The 18,015-nt window shown below is 35.3% G+C and overlaps 1 protein-coding gene across 22 annotated transcripts in view; it reads left to right on the top strand.

The window, feature by feature from the left end:
- The window catches only part of ROBO2 (roundabout guidance receptor 2), a 798,986-nt gene that overhangs the window by 659,770 nt on the left and 121,201 nt on the right, over window positions 1-18,015 (top strand). For all 22 annotated transcript variants that reach the window (XM_048214918.2, XM_044380689.3, XM_044380724.3 and 19 more), the window contains exon 6: window positions 13,354-13,481. In XM_048214918.2, the coding sequence (XP_048070875.2) occupies window positions 13,354-13,481 (128 nt within the window). The remainder of the gene's footprint in view (window positions 1-13,353; window positions 13,482-18,015) is intronic.

Raw genomic sequence — 18,015 nt, 5'->3', positions numbered from 1 at the left:
AAGTTAATTTTTATCCTGAACTTTTGGGACCTCACTCTTTTCTTACTGCTGTATATTGAACTTGAGTTTTGTTATCTGGGCAACAGATTAGATCATAGAACAAGGATAAGTATGAGCAAGGGTATCCTCTGTAACTTCATCTCCTTTAACCATGCATTGCTCTGGGGCCCTGTGCACTGTATTGTTAATTGTGGTATTAGTCAATGATTTGGAGGCAATGAACACAGAAAATGTTTTGAATAAAAATTGAGTAGAAGATATAATTTAAATAAACTCAATCAAAGTTCAGAGAACAGAAAATAAAGTGATTATTGTTTTTAAAGATATTATTTATTTGAGAGAGAGGGAGAGGGAGGGCACAGAGGGAGAATGAGAGAGAGAAGCAGACTGCCCACTGAGCAGAGAGCCCGATCCAGGGCTGGATCCCAGGACTCTGAGATCATGACCTGAGCAGAACGCAGATGCTTAACCCACTGAGCCCCTGGGGCTCCCCTAAAGTGATTCTTCAGCCTCTCTATTCTACAGACTTGGCATTTTGTTATCAGTGATGTTTGATCCTGGGGAAAGACATCTTCTTCCTGTGTATGTACAGCCTTAATTTATTCCTTCATGAACAAATTGATCTTGACTACCTACTAGATTCAATTCACTGTACCATGATCTGAGGATACGACTGTGAACAAAGACATGACCATGCCTTTGTGGAGCTTCAACTCTGGAAGTGTGGAGAGACATTAAACACATTAATTTTGTGTCAGGATAAGCAGAAGTAGTTAGGCCTTAGGGAGACAGAATGGGGGAGTGGGGAGGTATGGAGAAAAGTCCAGGTGTAAAGACACAGATATGCAGAGATTCAGGAATAGGAGAGAGCCTGAGAATTCTGAGTACAGTGGGGGCTTGACTGGAAGGTAGCCAAGATGGGACTGGAGAAGTGAGCAGAGACCAGGTCAGGTCTTCTTGGGCAGGTTCAGAAGTTGGGACTTTTCTCTAGAGAGCCAGTTGAGGGTAAATTGAAGCATTTACAAGTCTACTCTTGGTATATAAAGAAGGGTAGACTATTACAGTAATACATAATTGGGGCTGGCTGGGGAAATGCGACACAGAGGTAGTAACACAAGAAAAGTAAGGATGTTGGCAAGCAACTAATGGAACATAGAATCTAGGTAGGATAGAGGAGGAAGTGATGATGGAAAGAGTTGATAGAAACAGAGGAAGAGGTTAAGTTTGTAAACTATTAATACAGCAGGAAATATCTGAGGTTATGGCAGCATCAGACTTTGAACTTCAGATTCCAAAAGTGAGCCATTCTGGTTGAGAACAATCTCCAAGATCTGCAATGAGATGATGGCCAAAGAAAGAGGGAGACATTATTACTGGAGGAAGAGATATACGTGAAGTGAGGGGCAGCCATGAATAACCTCAGGGGACATTTAGTGAGCATTTACTATCTACCAAGTTCAGGTCTCAAAACTAAATGTTTGAACTAGTTTAGTTCTTAAAACAGCCCTATAAAGTAAGTCCTATTAATTACCATATTTTTCGAAAGAGGATGAAATTCTTAAGGTTCCATATGCAAGCTAAATGAAATGATTCCCTTTCAATGGGATAGGATTTTGGTTTGTTTTATTTTCATAATGAGTGGATAAGCCACTCATTTTAAAGAACATTCACTGAGTAGTTCATGGTAGGCATCGAGTAATTGGAATAGCAGAGAGGATACTTCCCACATCCTTTCCTCCTTCACCCTTTTACCAACTCTCAGGAAAAAGCCAGATTTCCATTAAGGAAATCTTCCATGAGGTGAAGGTAAAAATCTGTGAGAGAGGATAAGGAGGTTTTTACAAATCTGTGAACCGGTATTTCAGAAGGCACAGTGAAAAATATTGTGGAGGTGATTACGAAAAAAAAAATTGTGAGAGGTTGTATCAGAGGAGACAAAGCTCGCTGCAGAGGTGAAACATGAGAGAATAAGATAACAAGAGAAGATGGAAACGGGGTGGTGACTAAGGACAATGGGCTATGAACTTTACAGTTGTTCACAAATTTACCAAGAGAATTAATCCCTGGAGGCCCTATTGTCTGTCATAGGAGTAGAAGATGGGGGACAGGGGCACTCAACACACAGCAGAAGCCCACAGTGATTAAAACTTGCAGGCACTCCTGGTTTGGGGTAAGCAGGATGCTTTGGCCTTTCCAGAAGGGCTCAGCTGCAGTTTGGTTTAATTGCTCAAGCTCCAGAGAGAGGCTCTGGTTTTAAGGTGGTCGGCGGTGTCCGGGATCCCCAGCAGTGTTCTTTTGGGCCTGGTTATCCTGGGATCGGAAATCTGCACTTCATTAAATCAACTATAGTATTTTTTATCCTGGTGGGTATTGTTAAACATGTTTTGTGTTTGTTTTCTTTTAGCTTTTTAGTCAGAAAATGCCCTGCTCTCTCTGCTGTGCTTAAGGGAGACCATGGTAGAGGGGTTTTCCATCTATGGTCAGGCTGACAAGGAGGGAGGCCCCTATGCCAGGGATGGAGGTAATAAGGATAGCATTTAGGGGAAGCCAAGAGAATCTAAATATTGTTTTGTTATTTAGGCAGAGTCAAATGCCATAATATTTTAAGTTTCATTTTGGCTTTCGAGCACAGCAAGTTCTCTTCGGAGACTGTCTTGTTGCTTAGTATTTCCCTACAAGTCTAATCTCCCAGGATTTTTGTTTTCTTTCCTTTTCCAATGAATATTACACTAATTTTCATTTTTAAGGAAGATATCGGTCCTTCATACTGGTCTTAGGTGCCCTGCCCAGAAATGCTTATGACCTGAATCCTGAAGGAATAGGTAGATAATTCCTCTTCCAATATAAACCTTAGCTTTTGTAACTGTGGTATATAGTAGTGTGTATGATAATTAGTATATTAGTAGTAGTATAGTTGTAGATAAAAAGAAGAATGTGACCCAGGTTGGCTCTAAAGTATAGAAAACTTGACCCAGTATCCCTTTTCCAGCAAAATAATGGCCTATTGTGCTCATTTTGGGGTCCCAGACTTCAATTGTTAAAGAGTTTGACTTTAGCATATACTGAAGTATTACAGAGTATGAAAATATCAGCTGGAACTTGGGTTGCTAAGAGGCGCTTACATGAGTTTTAATAATAGTTTTAAGTGTTGTCTGTGGAAGAAATTAGTTTGAAAAATTGTGAGCAGAAAGATTATGTTAGGAAAATTGACCAGCTTTTTCTACTTTTAGTTTTTAAGAGTGAAAAAAGCAAAGATTTAAATTTCTCCAAGAAAGTTGATGTTTTATATAGGAGTGCCTCAATTCAAAGTTAGCATGCACTGTTTTGAACAACTGAAAACCACCACCACTGAGCTCTAACTGGCTGTATCTCCATGTCTACTGTAAGCCATACTGTGCTTTCATTTAGTTGATGGCTGTGTCTTTAATTATCCATGAATGACTCCATAAGATTAATGAGTAATTTTTATCCTGAAAATCCTTCTGTTGAAAGCAGGCAATAGACTTTGTGACATTTTTATATAAAATCTCCGTAGTTAAAGTTTCATTGACTTACAGAACTATGGCATGTTCATGAATTGTAGACATTTCTTTAGTTTCTGCAAGAGTTTAAAAGGTGTAGGGTGATCGTTAGCTCTTTAGATTGAGTGTATTTTGAAAATATAAAAACTAACTTTTTAACTCTCCCTAAAAGGAAAGGCATATTTACTTACATAGCCATTAGATGTTTCCTGGTTCAATTCATAGTTTTTACTATTGGCCAACGTAATGATTAATAAAGCAGATACATAATAAAATTTTAAGTGCTAATTCAAAACATTTGTTGTAGAATTGGAGCCAGACATCTTGCAGCAAGAAGTAGTAGGTGATTTCAAAAAGTAAAGATGTGAGAAAATAAATTTCCTTCCATGAAAAACAAAGGTGCTTTTGAAACGACAACAGCCGTGCAGGAAGTTTTATTAGTGGGGAATCCTCATGTAGTTCAAGCAAGGCGATGAGATACACGGGCTTGAACCAAACATGGTCAAATCACACTTGTTAATAGAAATCATACTGTGTTTTCTCTTGTTCTTTTCTCCTCCCAAATTCTACAGCCACTGTGGAAGGCTTGGAGGGAGAGGTCCCTAAATTATCTGAATTATATGCACAAAAGGCAGAAAATAAGGAAAAGGTCATGCCCTAGAAGCTTACGATGCATCAGGGATCGCAGAGTATGAGAAATGTATGAAATGTGGTTATGTTACCAAATTTTGCCAGTTTTCAAAAATCTTGTTTGATATTTCCAAAGTAAATTTAGATATATAGGAAATCTTCCCACTACCTAGGAAAGTTTTGTCCTGAGAAAGAAATAGAATAGACTGTTTAAATTTAGTAGCGATTTGAGAAGATAGTACTCTATTCCTTAAAAATGAATAATATTTTCTCTTTGGAAACACTTTTAAGATTCATCATCAAATACGAGATCACACACCAACAGAACCGTGCACATAAACTGTTGTTTTCAGTATTAAAATAAATTTGTTTTGTTTTGTGGATTATTTAGCTGAACAGATGGTAATGGTTTTGACACAATTCAGTTTCCTTTTCCCTTTTTTTTTCTTTTTCCTTTTTTTTTTTTTTTTTTATTTGGGAAAAAATAGAATACAAAACCCAGAGCTTCTTTTCCCACTTTGTCACAGCTGGTTACCAATCAATCTCAATTCACGGTACAGTGATGATAGCACATGTTGTCCGGGGGCCAAATCTGATTGGGTTGCATTTTTCAGCAGTGTTCCGTATCAGGAAAAAAAAAAGGTATCTTTATGGCGGGGACTGTCAGCACATGATTGTACAACTGTCATTAATCAAACCTGGCAACAATGACTGCATTTACGCCAGTCCAAGACTGACAGATTTTACAATCAAAATCACCCAATTTCTATCAGGATTTCCTCACCGGTACTGTTTTGTTGTTTTTTTTTTTTTTCATCTGTTTCATTGTTTTTCTGCTTTTCATTAAAGTCAGACAATACCTCCTACATGGTGATCATGTATATTGTACCATATTTATGAAGTAGCTGTTTTATATCAAAGTATGCTTTAGGTATTTAAAATGTATTCTGAACTATTTAAAGAAGGCTAAGAGCAAATCAAGACAAAACTAAGTACATTAGATTGCTTAATGAAAGAATATTGTAAAGCATGTATGTATTAGTAAACACATTTATGAACCTCCTAGGATTACAGTGAATTTTAGAGTAATAGTGAGTAAAAAACTGGTAAAGTTATTTTCTGGAATTGTTGAAACTCTGAATATAAGATCACTAGCACAGAAGTACACACCTGCCCAATGCACACATGTACAGAGTGATAACACACATATCAAATGGAAGGGAGCGTGTCGCTCTGGATTAGAAGAATGAATGCGCTTGCCGCAGAGGACACTGATTCTAGTCTCTTTATAGTTCAAGACAGCAATCTCAGCATCTTCTATAAAATGGTGTTTGGAAATAAGCATTTTTTTCTAAGTCATTTACTCTTGTGAAACCATGTATTAAACTCTGTTGTAAACTAAAAAGATCTCTCTAAATGTAAGGAACTATTATTCATAATTTTGTATATTACTCAGTCAATATTCGCTTTCTAGGAAAAATGAAAATTTCTCCAATTATCCAATGTAATAGTGAAAAGCATCAATGAGATTCCTATGACGCATGTACCAACTTACCCAGAAAGAAATAAAAGAAATCAGGCCACCTTTATTGGGCCGCTGGAAATATTTGCCATCCAATTGCTTGCGAAATATGTAGTTTTAGGAAGCAAATTATTGTCTCAGGAAAATCGTGACCCATTAGAGAAAACAGAGAGAGTAGTAGATACTCAGGACAATTTTTCCTGATTGTGTTTGCCTCAATGCGTGGCCTTTGGGAAGGAAATTTGTCATTTTTTGCCTCATATTGCCTAAATGTGAAATTAGTAATGAGCCACATATCTACTTCTTTCTGGGTTTTGAAGTGTTTTTAAAGATTTATTTATTTGCGAGAGAGAGGGAGACAGAGAAAGAGGGAGAGAACACACATGTGCAAGTGGGGGGAGGGGCAGAGAGAGAGAATCTTCAGGCAGACTCCCTGCTGAGTGTGAAGCCCAACCTGGGGCTGGATCTCAGGCCCATGAGATTATGACCTGAGCCAAAACCAAAAGTCAGACACCCAATCGACTGAGCCATTCAGGTGCCCCTTGAAGTGTTTTTGGAAATAGTATCTTTAAAATCAATTCTTGCATTTCTTATGTTTTTGCATGTAAGAGTTAATTTGATCACATTATAAGTTTATCATCTCTGACACAAGATGCTTCTTATTGTGAAAATTGATAGATACACGATGTGCTTGAGTCTCCTGGGCTTGTCAAGATACTGTCAGGGTTCAGGCTAGAAATTGGCACAGTGGTTGAGTGGTGTTAGAAGGGAGAGTAGTGTCTCCAGCTATACAGTGTATCATTGCATTAGATCCATTGGGCTGGCAGTGTGATGAAGGAGAAAGAGTATGTACTTTGGAGTAAGCTAGACCTTGATTTGAAAATCCAAATTTGTATGTGCAAATGTCAAAATTTTAAATGATGTCAATTATTTCAGTAATTTAAAACATCAGTGAGCCAAACACACACCCACCCACACATAGATACACACACACACACACACACACACACACACACACACACACACACATACACACCTTGCTTTCATGGATATTTCAGCCCACAAATAATAAAATTGAAATTATGTACTAGATAGTATACATTTATCTAGTGTAAATTTCTATACCCAGATCATGAGGCCTGAATTCTCAGCCATTAAAAGCTTAATTGTACTATTGACCATTTATTTACTAAAACCATTAAGGAAAAATTTGTGGGAGCTCTTGCCATTTTGGTAGTAAATCCCACACTTACTTTAATGTTTCTCCTATATATTTATTCATTATGATTTTTTAAAATAAATTTAAGATCTATGCTCTTTCTTGGTAGAACGTTAAACCTCTGTAATCTAGTTCATAAAGAATCTAGGTTCTAGATTCCAATATGGTCTAAACCTTTGCTACCGAAGAATTTTAGGGTTCTAGATAACAAAGCACTATTTTTCTAAACTTACACATAGAACATTAAACTAGACTCAATAATTTTTCAATTCTTTACTGTGTCTCAGAATTTATAATCTGTTAGCTTCTTAGAATAACCAATTTCTATATTTTATAAAAGTATATTTATTAATGAGATGTATGGTTTGCCTTGAGGCAGGTTGGATTTTATATGTATAAGTTTTTTTATTTTTAAAATGGGGGAAATAGTATTTTACCTCCTTACCTACCAGAATTTTTATGAGGATAGATTAAAGAGTATATTTGAGAACACCATGCAATATATTTTTTATTGTCATTATTTTATTTTCACAAAATGTGTGATTAGAAACCACCCTAGTTGCCCAAATAATGAGATACTATATTTGAAAGCCTTCAGCAAAACACAACGCTTTAACTCTGTTTTCTCATGCTCTTCACATTTATTTTAGATATTCTTCCAGAATCATATCATTTATTCTGTTGTAGGAAGAGAGATTATTCATATTAATAATTTACAGAGGGGAATTTTGTTAATGATAACTTGTAAACCAAATGTCTAGATTGCTGGTCAAAATTTGTTATCTTCTTTACTTTGTCTGTCTTTCTAGTAGCATTTATGTATTAAATACTTTGAGTTCTTACATTCACAATATAATGTTGATATTAATTTAGCCAATGTTTCAGAGCTAACTGCTGATGTATAAACCTAACAGTATTACTATATTTCTTGATAAAGGAGAATGGTATATTTCAAATTAGTTAATCTTTCCATTCTGCATACACTGATTTTACTAGTAATCCTGCTATGAAAGAACTACAGAAGAATTTTAGGCATTGGTTGGGTGGTTCATCATTCATTCAATTTACCGTTCATTGAACACATCCAAGATCTCGGACTGTTTGATAAGACTTGGGGTACCTAGTTTAGAACAAGAGAGACTTAGTTCTTGTTCTCATGGAGCACACATGCTCTTGAAAAGACAATAAACAAGGAAACTAAAAACTTGAGAGAGATATTGCTTTAAAGAAAAAAATAAAAGTAGCAAAGGAGATATGAAAATAAAAAGAAATAAAAGTAATTTTTAAAAGTCACTGGTGGGTAGAAAACTACTGCACATTGTTTGGGCAGGAAAGACATCTTTGAGGTAATATTTGGTAACCTTAAAAGTCAAGAAGGATTAGCAATGGAAAATGGAGGGGAAGGGCATTCCATGAAGTTACAAGTAGTATGAAGACACCACGGTAACTAAGTGGTTATGTTAAATAAAGAAAAGAAGAATCATGTGGTTAGAAGAGGGTGAACATGAAGTTGGACTGGTAGGCAAAGAGTAGATTATCTAAAACCTTGAAGATCATAAAAATAGGTTTTATTCTGAGTGACTAAATAAGAAATTATTGGATGGTTTCAAATAGTAGAATCACATAAGAATATTTAGGTATATAAACCAGTGAATTTGTATTGATGCTCTTCATTCTTCTAAAAACCCTTAGATTATATAATTGCTATCACATTATACAGTTTGTTGTTAGAAATAGTTGACCTAAAAATGAGATAATTAATAAAAAATGCAAAATTCAAAAGGCTGTCATATAAGAGAGAGAGTGCACTTTTCTGGTTGGCACAGGAAGTAATAGCATTAGTAGGAACTTCTGGAAGAAGTGTTTTTGTTTTATCATCCATAGAAAACCTTCTAATAGAGATCAGAAATGTTCAAAATGGTCATTTGTCATAGGAATTAAGTTGGAAGACTGGTTGGTAGATTTTGGCACATAGGATTCAAAAGGTGTTGGATTGTTGCAGAAGGGGAGGTTTTTAAAGTTTCTTTTGATGGAAAGATTCAGTCATTTTATATATATCCAAAATAGTTTTATATAAATCCATAATGCTGATGATATTCACAGTCTTTCCTCAGGCAAAGATCCAGTGAAAAATGAGAATTTAAAGATTCTGAGCAACCTGGGATATCTGAGGGTCTTCAAATCTGTTTTTTGTTATTGTAGTTCTTGTTTGTTTTGTTTTTCAATTTCAACACCACTGTGTGATGGGAGCCATTAGGACTAGTGTATTGTAGCCATTATTTCTAATTGGGATAAGACAGCATGGCCCTCAGAAATGTGTTCATATCAAACCTTAGGACTGGGGAAAGGTACGTGCTGGAGAAAGTCTTAGAGGTAGTTCTGATAGACCTTTGTGTGGAGTCGTATCTCATCCCTTCCAGTTGAGAATCATTTTACTATGCTTGGAGTCAAAGAAGGCATGTATCTCATGGGGCACCTGGGTGGCTCAGTTGGTTTAACGTCTGCTCTCGGCTCAGGTCATGAACCCAGGGTCCTGGGGTTGAGCCTTACATGGAGTCCCACGCCAGGATCCTTCCTTGCTCAGCAGGGGGCCTGCTTCTCCCTCTCCCTCTGCCTGCTGCTCCCTGTGCTTGTGTTCTCTCTCTCTTTCTTTGTCTGTCAAATAAATAAATAAAATCGGAAGGCATGTATACCCAATTTTAATGCAGTGCTTGGCATGTAAGAGACATGTAAGTCTCCTTAAATGTTAGGATTTCTTGAATAAAATAATTGAAATAATTAAATTTTCATTATAATTTTCTCAGACGTCAATGATTTTCAAAGGTAAATTGAAATGAGACAATGCTTAATAAGCATCTACTAATTCCAATGAAGAAGCACTTTATATAGGGGAAGATCATTAAAAATTATCACCCCAAAATCTCTTCCCACTCCAAAGCTTATGGGCCCATTACCTGGTGTATGTACTCTTGGTACCGAGTTGGAATTCTGTAAATATTCTACAAGAATCTCCATAGCACCAGATCATTGTTCTTATCCAGAGTTTTACAACCTATTTCTGAAACACTGTCTATTAGAAAAAAAAAGTATGCTTAATATTTTCTTAAAATGGCATGGTATCTTTGAAAGGTAGTCTCTTTCATTAGTAGTGAAGATTAATTCATTTTATTCCTCCCCAGATATATTTCATTTTTCATTTTTCTTATGAAAACAAAGTTGCAATCATAGAGTAGAATGCACAGTTACTTGTATCCCTGATCCTGAAGTGCTTAAACAAAAATCAGTTTAAAAGAACAAAAAAATTAAGACACTGATGCAATGTTCCCATTCTATTCTTGGCTTTCTTAAATACTCCTTAAAGAAATGAGAAATCTCAGCAAGTCTGATATTAGACATATTTTGGGTTCGAATATTATGTAATCTGTAATTTATAAGTAAATACTTGTACCTACTAAAGCAAGATAAAAATAGTTCTCTCACTCTGTTTATCCCCCATGTTGTTCCCTATATAATGAATTCAACTAACCTGAGGTAAAATCTGCCAGAAACTATAACTAAATGTTTGCTGAATGTGAAATTATATTTCTATCCAAGTGATATAGATAATGTGGCATATATGTCTTAAGTTAGCACTTAAAAACTCAACAGGGGCACCTGGGTGGCTCAGTCCATTCAGCGTCTGTCTTCTGCTCAGGTCATGATCTCAGGGTTTTGGGATCCAGCCCTGCCTCAGGCTCCTTGTTGAGCAGGGAGTCTGCTTCTCCCTCTCTTTCTGCCCCTCCCCCACTTTTGCCCTTGCGCACATGTGCACGCGCGCTCTCACTCTCTCTCTCTCAAATAAATAAATAAAATCTTTTAAAAAATTTCAAAGTATTTTACTGAAGGAAAGGGGTACACACAGAGTGGAAAAAGTGCTGGGTTAAGAGTCAGAGTTCAAGATTTGAATTCTGATTTTTCTCTTCAGTAGTAAAATGACTTTGAGCAAATCATTTCACTTAACTAAGGGTCAGTTTCCTCATCTGTAAAATGACAATTTCTGATTCAAGAAAATTATTTTGAGGATGCTGTGAGCTAATGCATGTGAGTCCTTTTTGTTTGTTTAAACTGTGAGACAACATACAGTTTTTGATTTTTTTCCTCAATGACAAATCAGAAACCAAGTATAAGTATTTTTTTTAAAAACTTAGAATAACGTTGTCATGTGTGTTTGATCCAGAGAGGGCTTTATAGACATTCAAGTTTATCTTCCCCTCTTTTAGCTTTTGATAAAACTTCAGAGAGCTCTGAAGAGACTTTACCAAGTTAAACAAGAACCATGACAAAACTCTAACCAGAATTCAGATATTGAGATGAATTAGAAATGTCTGCAAAATACATTATTTTTATTCAATCCTTGTATCTCAGAGCTAAGCATGTCCAGCAGAAATAGACTAACCATAGGACAGATGATTTTTATTAGGCAATAAATATATCACCAGCAACTTTTCTGAACCCATCGTCAAAATCATTATTTTTCTCATTTTTAATTGGCCAAGTTAAGCAGAGCACATTTGCATGCACTGTTACTCTTATGCGTTTCAGCCCAGTCCTTGCCCTAAGTTGTAAATAAGGTTTTCATAAGAAAACCTTAATAGATAAATGTGGCAAATTTGCAACCTTGCCATCATTTAGGTTTGGTTGACCCTTGTATCTATAAGAAACAAGATATTCATCATATATTCAACCAATATTTCTTGAGCTCCTACGAGTTATAATAAAAAATATCTACTATGCATTGTGCTTTCTGTATGCCAGTTTTATGCACTTTATATGTTACAGCTCCTTCAAAGTTCACTTTCACTCCATGAAATAGGTGTTATTATCAGCACTGTTTTGCTAATGAAGAAATTGAGACCCAGAGAATTTAAGTATGTTGTCCATTTTTATAAGCATTGGAGGAGGTAGAGCCCGAGATTAAAACTCTGGCCAGTTGGCTCCAGAGTCTGCTCTTAACCACGTGGTTATGCTACTGGTTGTTGAAAGCACTGTGTTAGGGGCTGAGGATATAGCAGGGAGGGAAGCAGACAGGATCTCTGCCTGCATCAAAATAGACAATAATACAAAATGTAAGTAAGTACGCAATGCTCGCGTAGCAGTAAGTTTCAAGGAGAGAATAATTAGAGTTTTCTAGTGTAGTAACGGATGGCTTCAAAGAAGAGTTTGAGAAAGCTTTCCTAACAACTTACAACATTGTAAATCTGCAAAAGTTTAACTGAAAACATGCTGACAGAAAAGTAACCACCATAATTGGGGGATAGAAGAGCATGGATAACTAAGTTTAGTTGGCAGGATTGGTTCACAGACATTGCTTTTTGTCATGCAAAGGTCTATCAAACAGAACAGTTATTAGGTCTATGTCTTCCGTTACAGTAAACCTGAGCTATTATTCTTTTAGCTAAAGCCAGACGTAAAAGAAATCTGATTATAGTAGTCTTTAATGCAAGCCTGAAAAGTTTGTTTCTGTCCTGAAAGCAATAGGAAATCACAGGTAGTGTGAGTAGATAGAACCAATTAAAGTAATGTTTTAAAAATACAGCTTTATCTGTGTAATATAGATGAGGAAGAGAGGCAGTGTGATCAATCAAATGCTATTGTAAAATTATGTGTGTGAAATAAGAAAGACCATCAGTGAATATCAAGAGGAAATATCAGATATGAAAAGATAATAGCTCATTATTCTGTTTGTGTAAATGTAATCTCTTAGAATCTAATAAGGGTATATTCGTATATGCAAGTATTTCAACAAATTCATGTTAAAATTTTAGAATCTTTTTCTGAACTAGTGCGTTAGTCTACTTGCTAAAAAAGTGGAAGTGAGAAAATAAATATGCGTGAAAGAGCTGAGGATGTGCATTTCTTGAAATCATTCCCAGGCATGTTGGTGTTTTAGGAGTTAATATTACTAATTTTTAAAAAAATTGGCCCCTTCTTAATTATTTCAACAATGTATTTGTGTCAATTTGCCAACAAATAAGAGAAAAAAAATGTTTCCTTTAATATATTTCAGCTCTATAGTCAAGATGCCCAAAAAGTAAATCATATATTGAAGTGCAGTGTAACTTACAAAATAATAAAATACAAGTCACCTAGAAATTGAAATATACACTATTCCTTACTATCTAAGAACTACCACCAAAAGAGGTCAAAAGCTAATAATGCCTTTGATAGTTTTGATGCAGTAAGAGTTGTTATACATGTATAAAATATGGGCAACTGGTCATGAGGCCGAAAGAGATCACATATGAAATTAATGATCTTATTAGTGACACCTTTAATCTAACAATTGCACTTTGTGGCTGAATATTATGTGTTTGGTTTTAGTTAAAATATGATATCAAAAGAGAAAAATGAAGATGAGTATGTAGTGTTATTTTAATACAGCTAATATGTTATTTAATAAAACCAGTTCATTTCTATTACAGGTATGATATCAAAGATGATTACACACTGAGAATTAAAAAGGCCATGAGTACGGATGAAGGCACCTATATGTGTATTGCCGAGAATCGGGTTGGAAAAGTGGAAGCCTCTGCTTCTCTCACAGTCCGAGGTAAGAAACTTTAAGATGCAAAATACAATTGAATCAACAGACTAATATTTGGTTAAACTGGTAAGTGAACTCACAGTCAAAATAATAGCTTACACTCTTTTATTATTATTATTAAAATGCCTAGATTTTGTGTCCTTTCTATTATTAATTGAAATAAAATTACTTTCAAATGGGGGTTCAAAGGGATGATTATTTGAAGGAATTATTTTTTTATTTCATAAATAATAGCTAAGATGGTTTAAAAGTAAATCTTAAGAATAGAAAAGATTTATACTCATCTTTTATGTACCCACTGTTTTGAAGTGTTTACTGCTTTTAAACATCACAATTTTAAAAGTACTCTGTTTTCTGTTTACTAGTTTGTTAGTTTATACTAGGAGAGTACTAGTTTGAAATTCTCTTTTATTTCAGCATCCAAAAAGCAATAATAATAATAATAATAAAAAACCCAACACTGCTTCCAAAGTGAAAAATGGGTACAAATGAGCTCCCACAATGAGAAAATCTGATTTAGAGAGTGATTTGTGAAGTTCATTGGCCTTAAATAATTGAAATAGTCAGTGTCGCTCCTGTAATAACTTTCACTTTCTGGGTGTCACGCACTTTTTCACTCATGGAATAATGTTCATTTATAGACTCCCTGGAATTGCTTGTAAGTGAAAGAGAGCATTACTTAACCCTACAGTGAGGCAGAATGAATTAACTGTGTTCCTGCGTGTTGATCCACATGAGTAAACTGTATAGCCCCAGGTACCAAGTAGTACCTTGTGGACATCTACACTTATTCTTGCCAAATAGACATCACCCATGGCATCACTTACACTCACAGGACTTCGAACAGAGATAGGTGTGCACATCCCCTGCTCAGTCTTTCCACCTTTCTTCCACCACCTTTAACTGATGCCTCCTCCTGTCATCCTTTGTGAGAAGGTCAGCTGCATGCTTTCCGCCCAGTCTCAGTTATATCTCACCCTGTGTAATCAGCTTTGCTTCCATAATTCATAAGACTGGTGAAAAGGTTTGGAGGAATTTGCATTGGTGAGAAATGTAAGGGATTCTCATGTTGGTCCTCCATCGGCGCCATGATTTTTTCTGATCTATGATTTCAGCACCATATCGTAAAACAAAAAAGAAGGAAAAAAACAAAAAACAAAAAAATTATCTTTCTCCAGCTAGCTCTTAGGAGACATGCACTTTGGATAACTTGGAAAATATTGATGATTTCCACACTCCTCAATCGCTCCACTTCTGTTCCACCGAATCCATTTTTTCCCCCATCTGGACATCCTGGTGTGAATTTAGGTACAAAACAAATTTAGACAAAATCGGCAAGTTAGTGGCTTTAAACCATTTTCGTTCCTCGTGAGTTAACAGATCATAAAAAGCTGTGATCATATACCAATCAAATATATAGGCCGATTATATATTATCAAAATCCGATAAGCCACATTACTACATTTAATCTATGTTCTTTGTAGGTGATTATATACTTACATATATTTGTTTGCTAGGCAACCCTTTGGGAAAACAATTCACCTGACCAAATTTTCCCCAAAGCTTGTTTATTTGTTGTTTCTGAAGTGAGTGGGGAAAAAAAAATAAACAACCCGCCAAGAAATGTTTCATTTAAAAAATATTTGCTGACTAAACAAATGGTGAGAAAATGTGAGGAGTTGTTTGTTTAAAGTAGCAGCAGGGTTCTTTTTATACTTGAATGCTTGGATGAATGAGACGTGAAGTGGTCTGTTTGCTTTGAGATATTTCCCAGCTAATTGTTTTCATAATTTGTTGAAAGTTGCAGGTTTAACATTTCGTTTAACAAAGCATGCTCCTCTCGCATGGATGTTTCCAGCTAACTTAAAAAACTAATAGAGTTTTTTTGTTTTTAATAGGATTTTTTTTAAATCAGCAAACCTTAAATGGTCTCTCCCCTAATCTGTGTCCTGTAGATGGATTAGAGAGTTTAATCTGTGTGGTATGTATTTATTACTCATCTAAGACTGAAACCTCAAAAACAGGGTTAAAGAAAAAGAAAATCTCCATGATACAAAAATAGAATGTGGAGTAAAATATTGTTTAAAGATATTTTTTACCATTAGGAAAAGCAGTTGGAACTTCTCATGCTAAGAGGTTAACAGGAGAAAAAGCATATTATCTACGACTTATTTTTTTCTGTGCTCATTTTTCTATGCACATACATGAAATGTTAGCCCTTCCCTGGATTGTTTTATTAGAACAGGGTCAACTGACCCAAGAGGCCACATCCATTTTCATCCATTTAATGCAGGGACACAGTTTAGTTTAATTTGCTGATTTTGAAAACATCCACCTGCTGGGTTTTTTCCGGATAAAATGTTACTATGTAACAAAAACAAGAAGTTTAATTGGGATGTTTCTGCTAAAATTTTATCATGATGTTCAATTGGGGAAAAGGAGAAGGACTTTTGTAGTCAAAATCTGAAACAGAGATTTTACTCAGTTGTTTTCCATTTTAAAATAAGGTGAAAATAGACTATAAAACTAAACTTAACAGCAAGTAGCTCCCTTTGCTGACTTGACAAACATAGAATTAGAAAGAAATAATGCTTGATAACAACCAACCTCCTAGCATTTATATTCTAGTCAAATCATTCATGATCTAATAGAGCGTTTTTAAATGGGTTCAAAATGAGTTAACACAAACTGCATATTTGTAAACACATTTTCCCCCATTTTCAATTGTTCATATTGGCTTTGCATAAATCAAGACTTCATTGGAAAAACTACCTTGCTTTTAGGGCAACAAAACCTTTTTTTTTTTTTTTTAATTACGCTAGACTAAGTGAAAGAGAAATATGTTTTACTTTTTTAAGCCTGATTTTTTGCCGCGGTTTCTTCTTTTTCTCTCTTTAATATCATAGATTCAAAATGCCTTTCGGTTTCTAAAGGAAATATTATATTGGGGATTCAGCCTGAGGTGGCACCTGAAAACTGCAAATTCAAAACGAAAAGACAAAGTTCTTTTCCTACTGGACATTGACAAAATTAAGAGAAATACCTTTCGAATGAGGCACAACTTTATGATGTTAGTCTATTGTCTTGTTCTTGGCTGTTATTTTTGTGCACTCCTCCCCCCAAGGAAGGAGAGAAATTGTGCATGGGCAACTTTCTTCTTTTCTTCCTCTTGCTATGGTAACACCTCATAAACAGTAGGACACACCAGAGGGTCCCTAAGCTAGGATTTTTCATCCTGCTGCTATAATTGCTTTATTCTTCTTTGAATTATCTTAATCTCCCCCTTTGAATAGTAAATAATATTTTAACACCAGGAATCTCCTACAGAGGCAAGTCCATATCAGTTCAAAGAATGCACAAAGCTAGTATCATGATGTAGTGGTCGAGTGAATGAATGCCTATATGTGCTTTCAATGGCTATATCTATCTCATCATGTCCAATGAGATATCATCAAGACAAAACTGCCCTAAATTCTAGAGTAACATTATATATGCACTAAAACCTTATCCACGGGGACGTGGGTGAAACACTTATTTGCTGTGTAAGTTTATATTCTGAATGTAAGAGTTCATAATAGTTCAAATGCTACTGAATATATTTCTTCTTCATTTGAATAATGGCACCATATGTTTTATATTTGTCCATTGCTTTTATATAAAGTGGTTTACTATCTAAATTGATTTGACATTATTCTCTTTAAAGAAAGTATTATTAAGCCCATGTGTGTCTCTCACATTTGCTGTGCATTAATAACAGGCCAGCCTGATTTTAGTGATTGAGTTATGGTATAATAAAGAAATAATAATAATTTGTTGAAGCAGCAGTTTGAAAGCCATTCTCAGTGTGAACAAGAATCAACTTGTCAGTCATTGTTTCCTGCCCTCTGCCAAAAAAAAAAAAAAAAAAGGAAAAAGAAAAAAGAAAGAAAGAAAAAAGCTTAACAGTAGTTAGGGAGCTACTCAGTTGAAATCTCTAAGGATGTTCCAACCTATTTGTTATATTTTCATCCACCCTGTCCACGGATGAAAAGTGATGTGATCTTAACTTATTACTGGCTGAAAAGCAGCGTCAGGGGCTTTTCTGTAGTCCTTGTAATGGTTCTGACTAACCATGCTTAAAATCCAATTGCTATTTAAATCAGACGGTGAGGCCTTCTTTTATTGACATGACATTTGCTAGTCTGTGACTTGAATAGTTATATTCATCGGGTTCTTAACTTTGGGGTAATACAGGCTGTTTAAGAAGTTCTTTGAAATTGATAACTATAGTAAGTGATGACAATAAGACTTTACATAAAAATCTCTCGAATCGCATAGAGCTAATTCTGGAATGCAAAATAATTATTTTCTTAGAATTATATTTATAACTTTCAGTTTTAGTCAAACTCAGACATCCTGTTCATACTTGAATTATAAGACTAGAGATCACTCTACTGTCCATACTTAAATGTAACATTACACATCATGCATTCTGATAATTTTCTTTTCTTTTTTTTTTTTCTTAATTTCTTCTTTATGTTCTCACCACACCATTGTAATG

Source organism: Ursus arctos, unplaced genomic scaffold, assembly GCF_023065955.2.
Source record: "Ursus arctos isolate Adak ecotype North America unplaced genomic scaffold, UrsArc2.0 scaffold_4, whole genome shotgun sequence".
NCBI classification, from domain to species: Eukaryota; Metazoa; Chordata; class Mammalia; order Carnivora; family Ursidae; genus Ursus; species Ursus arctos.
This window is presented reverse-complemented; position numbering and strand designations above follow the sequence as displayed.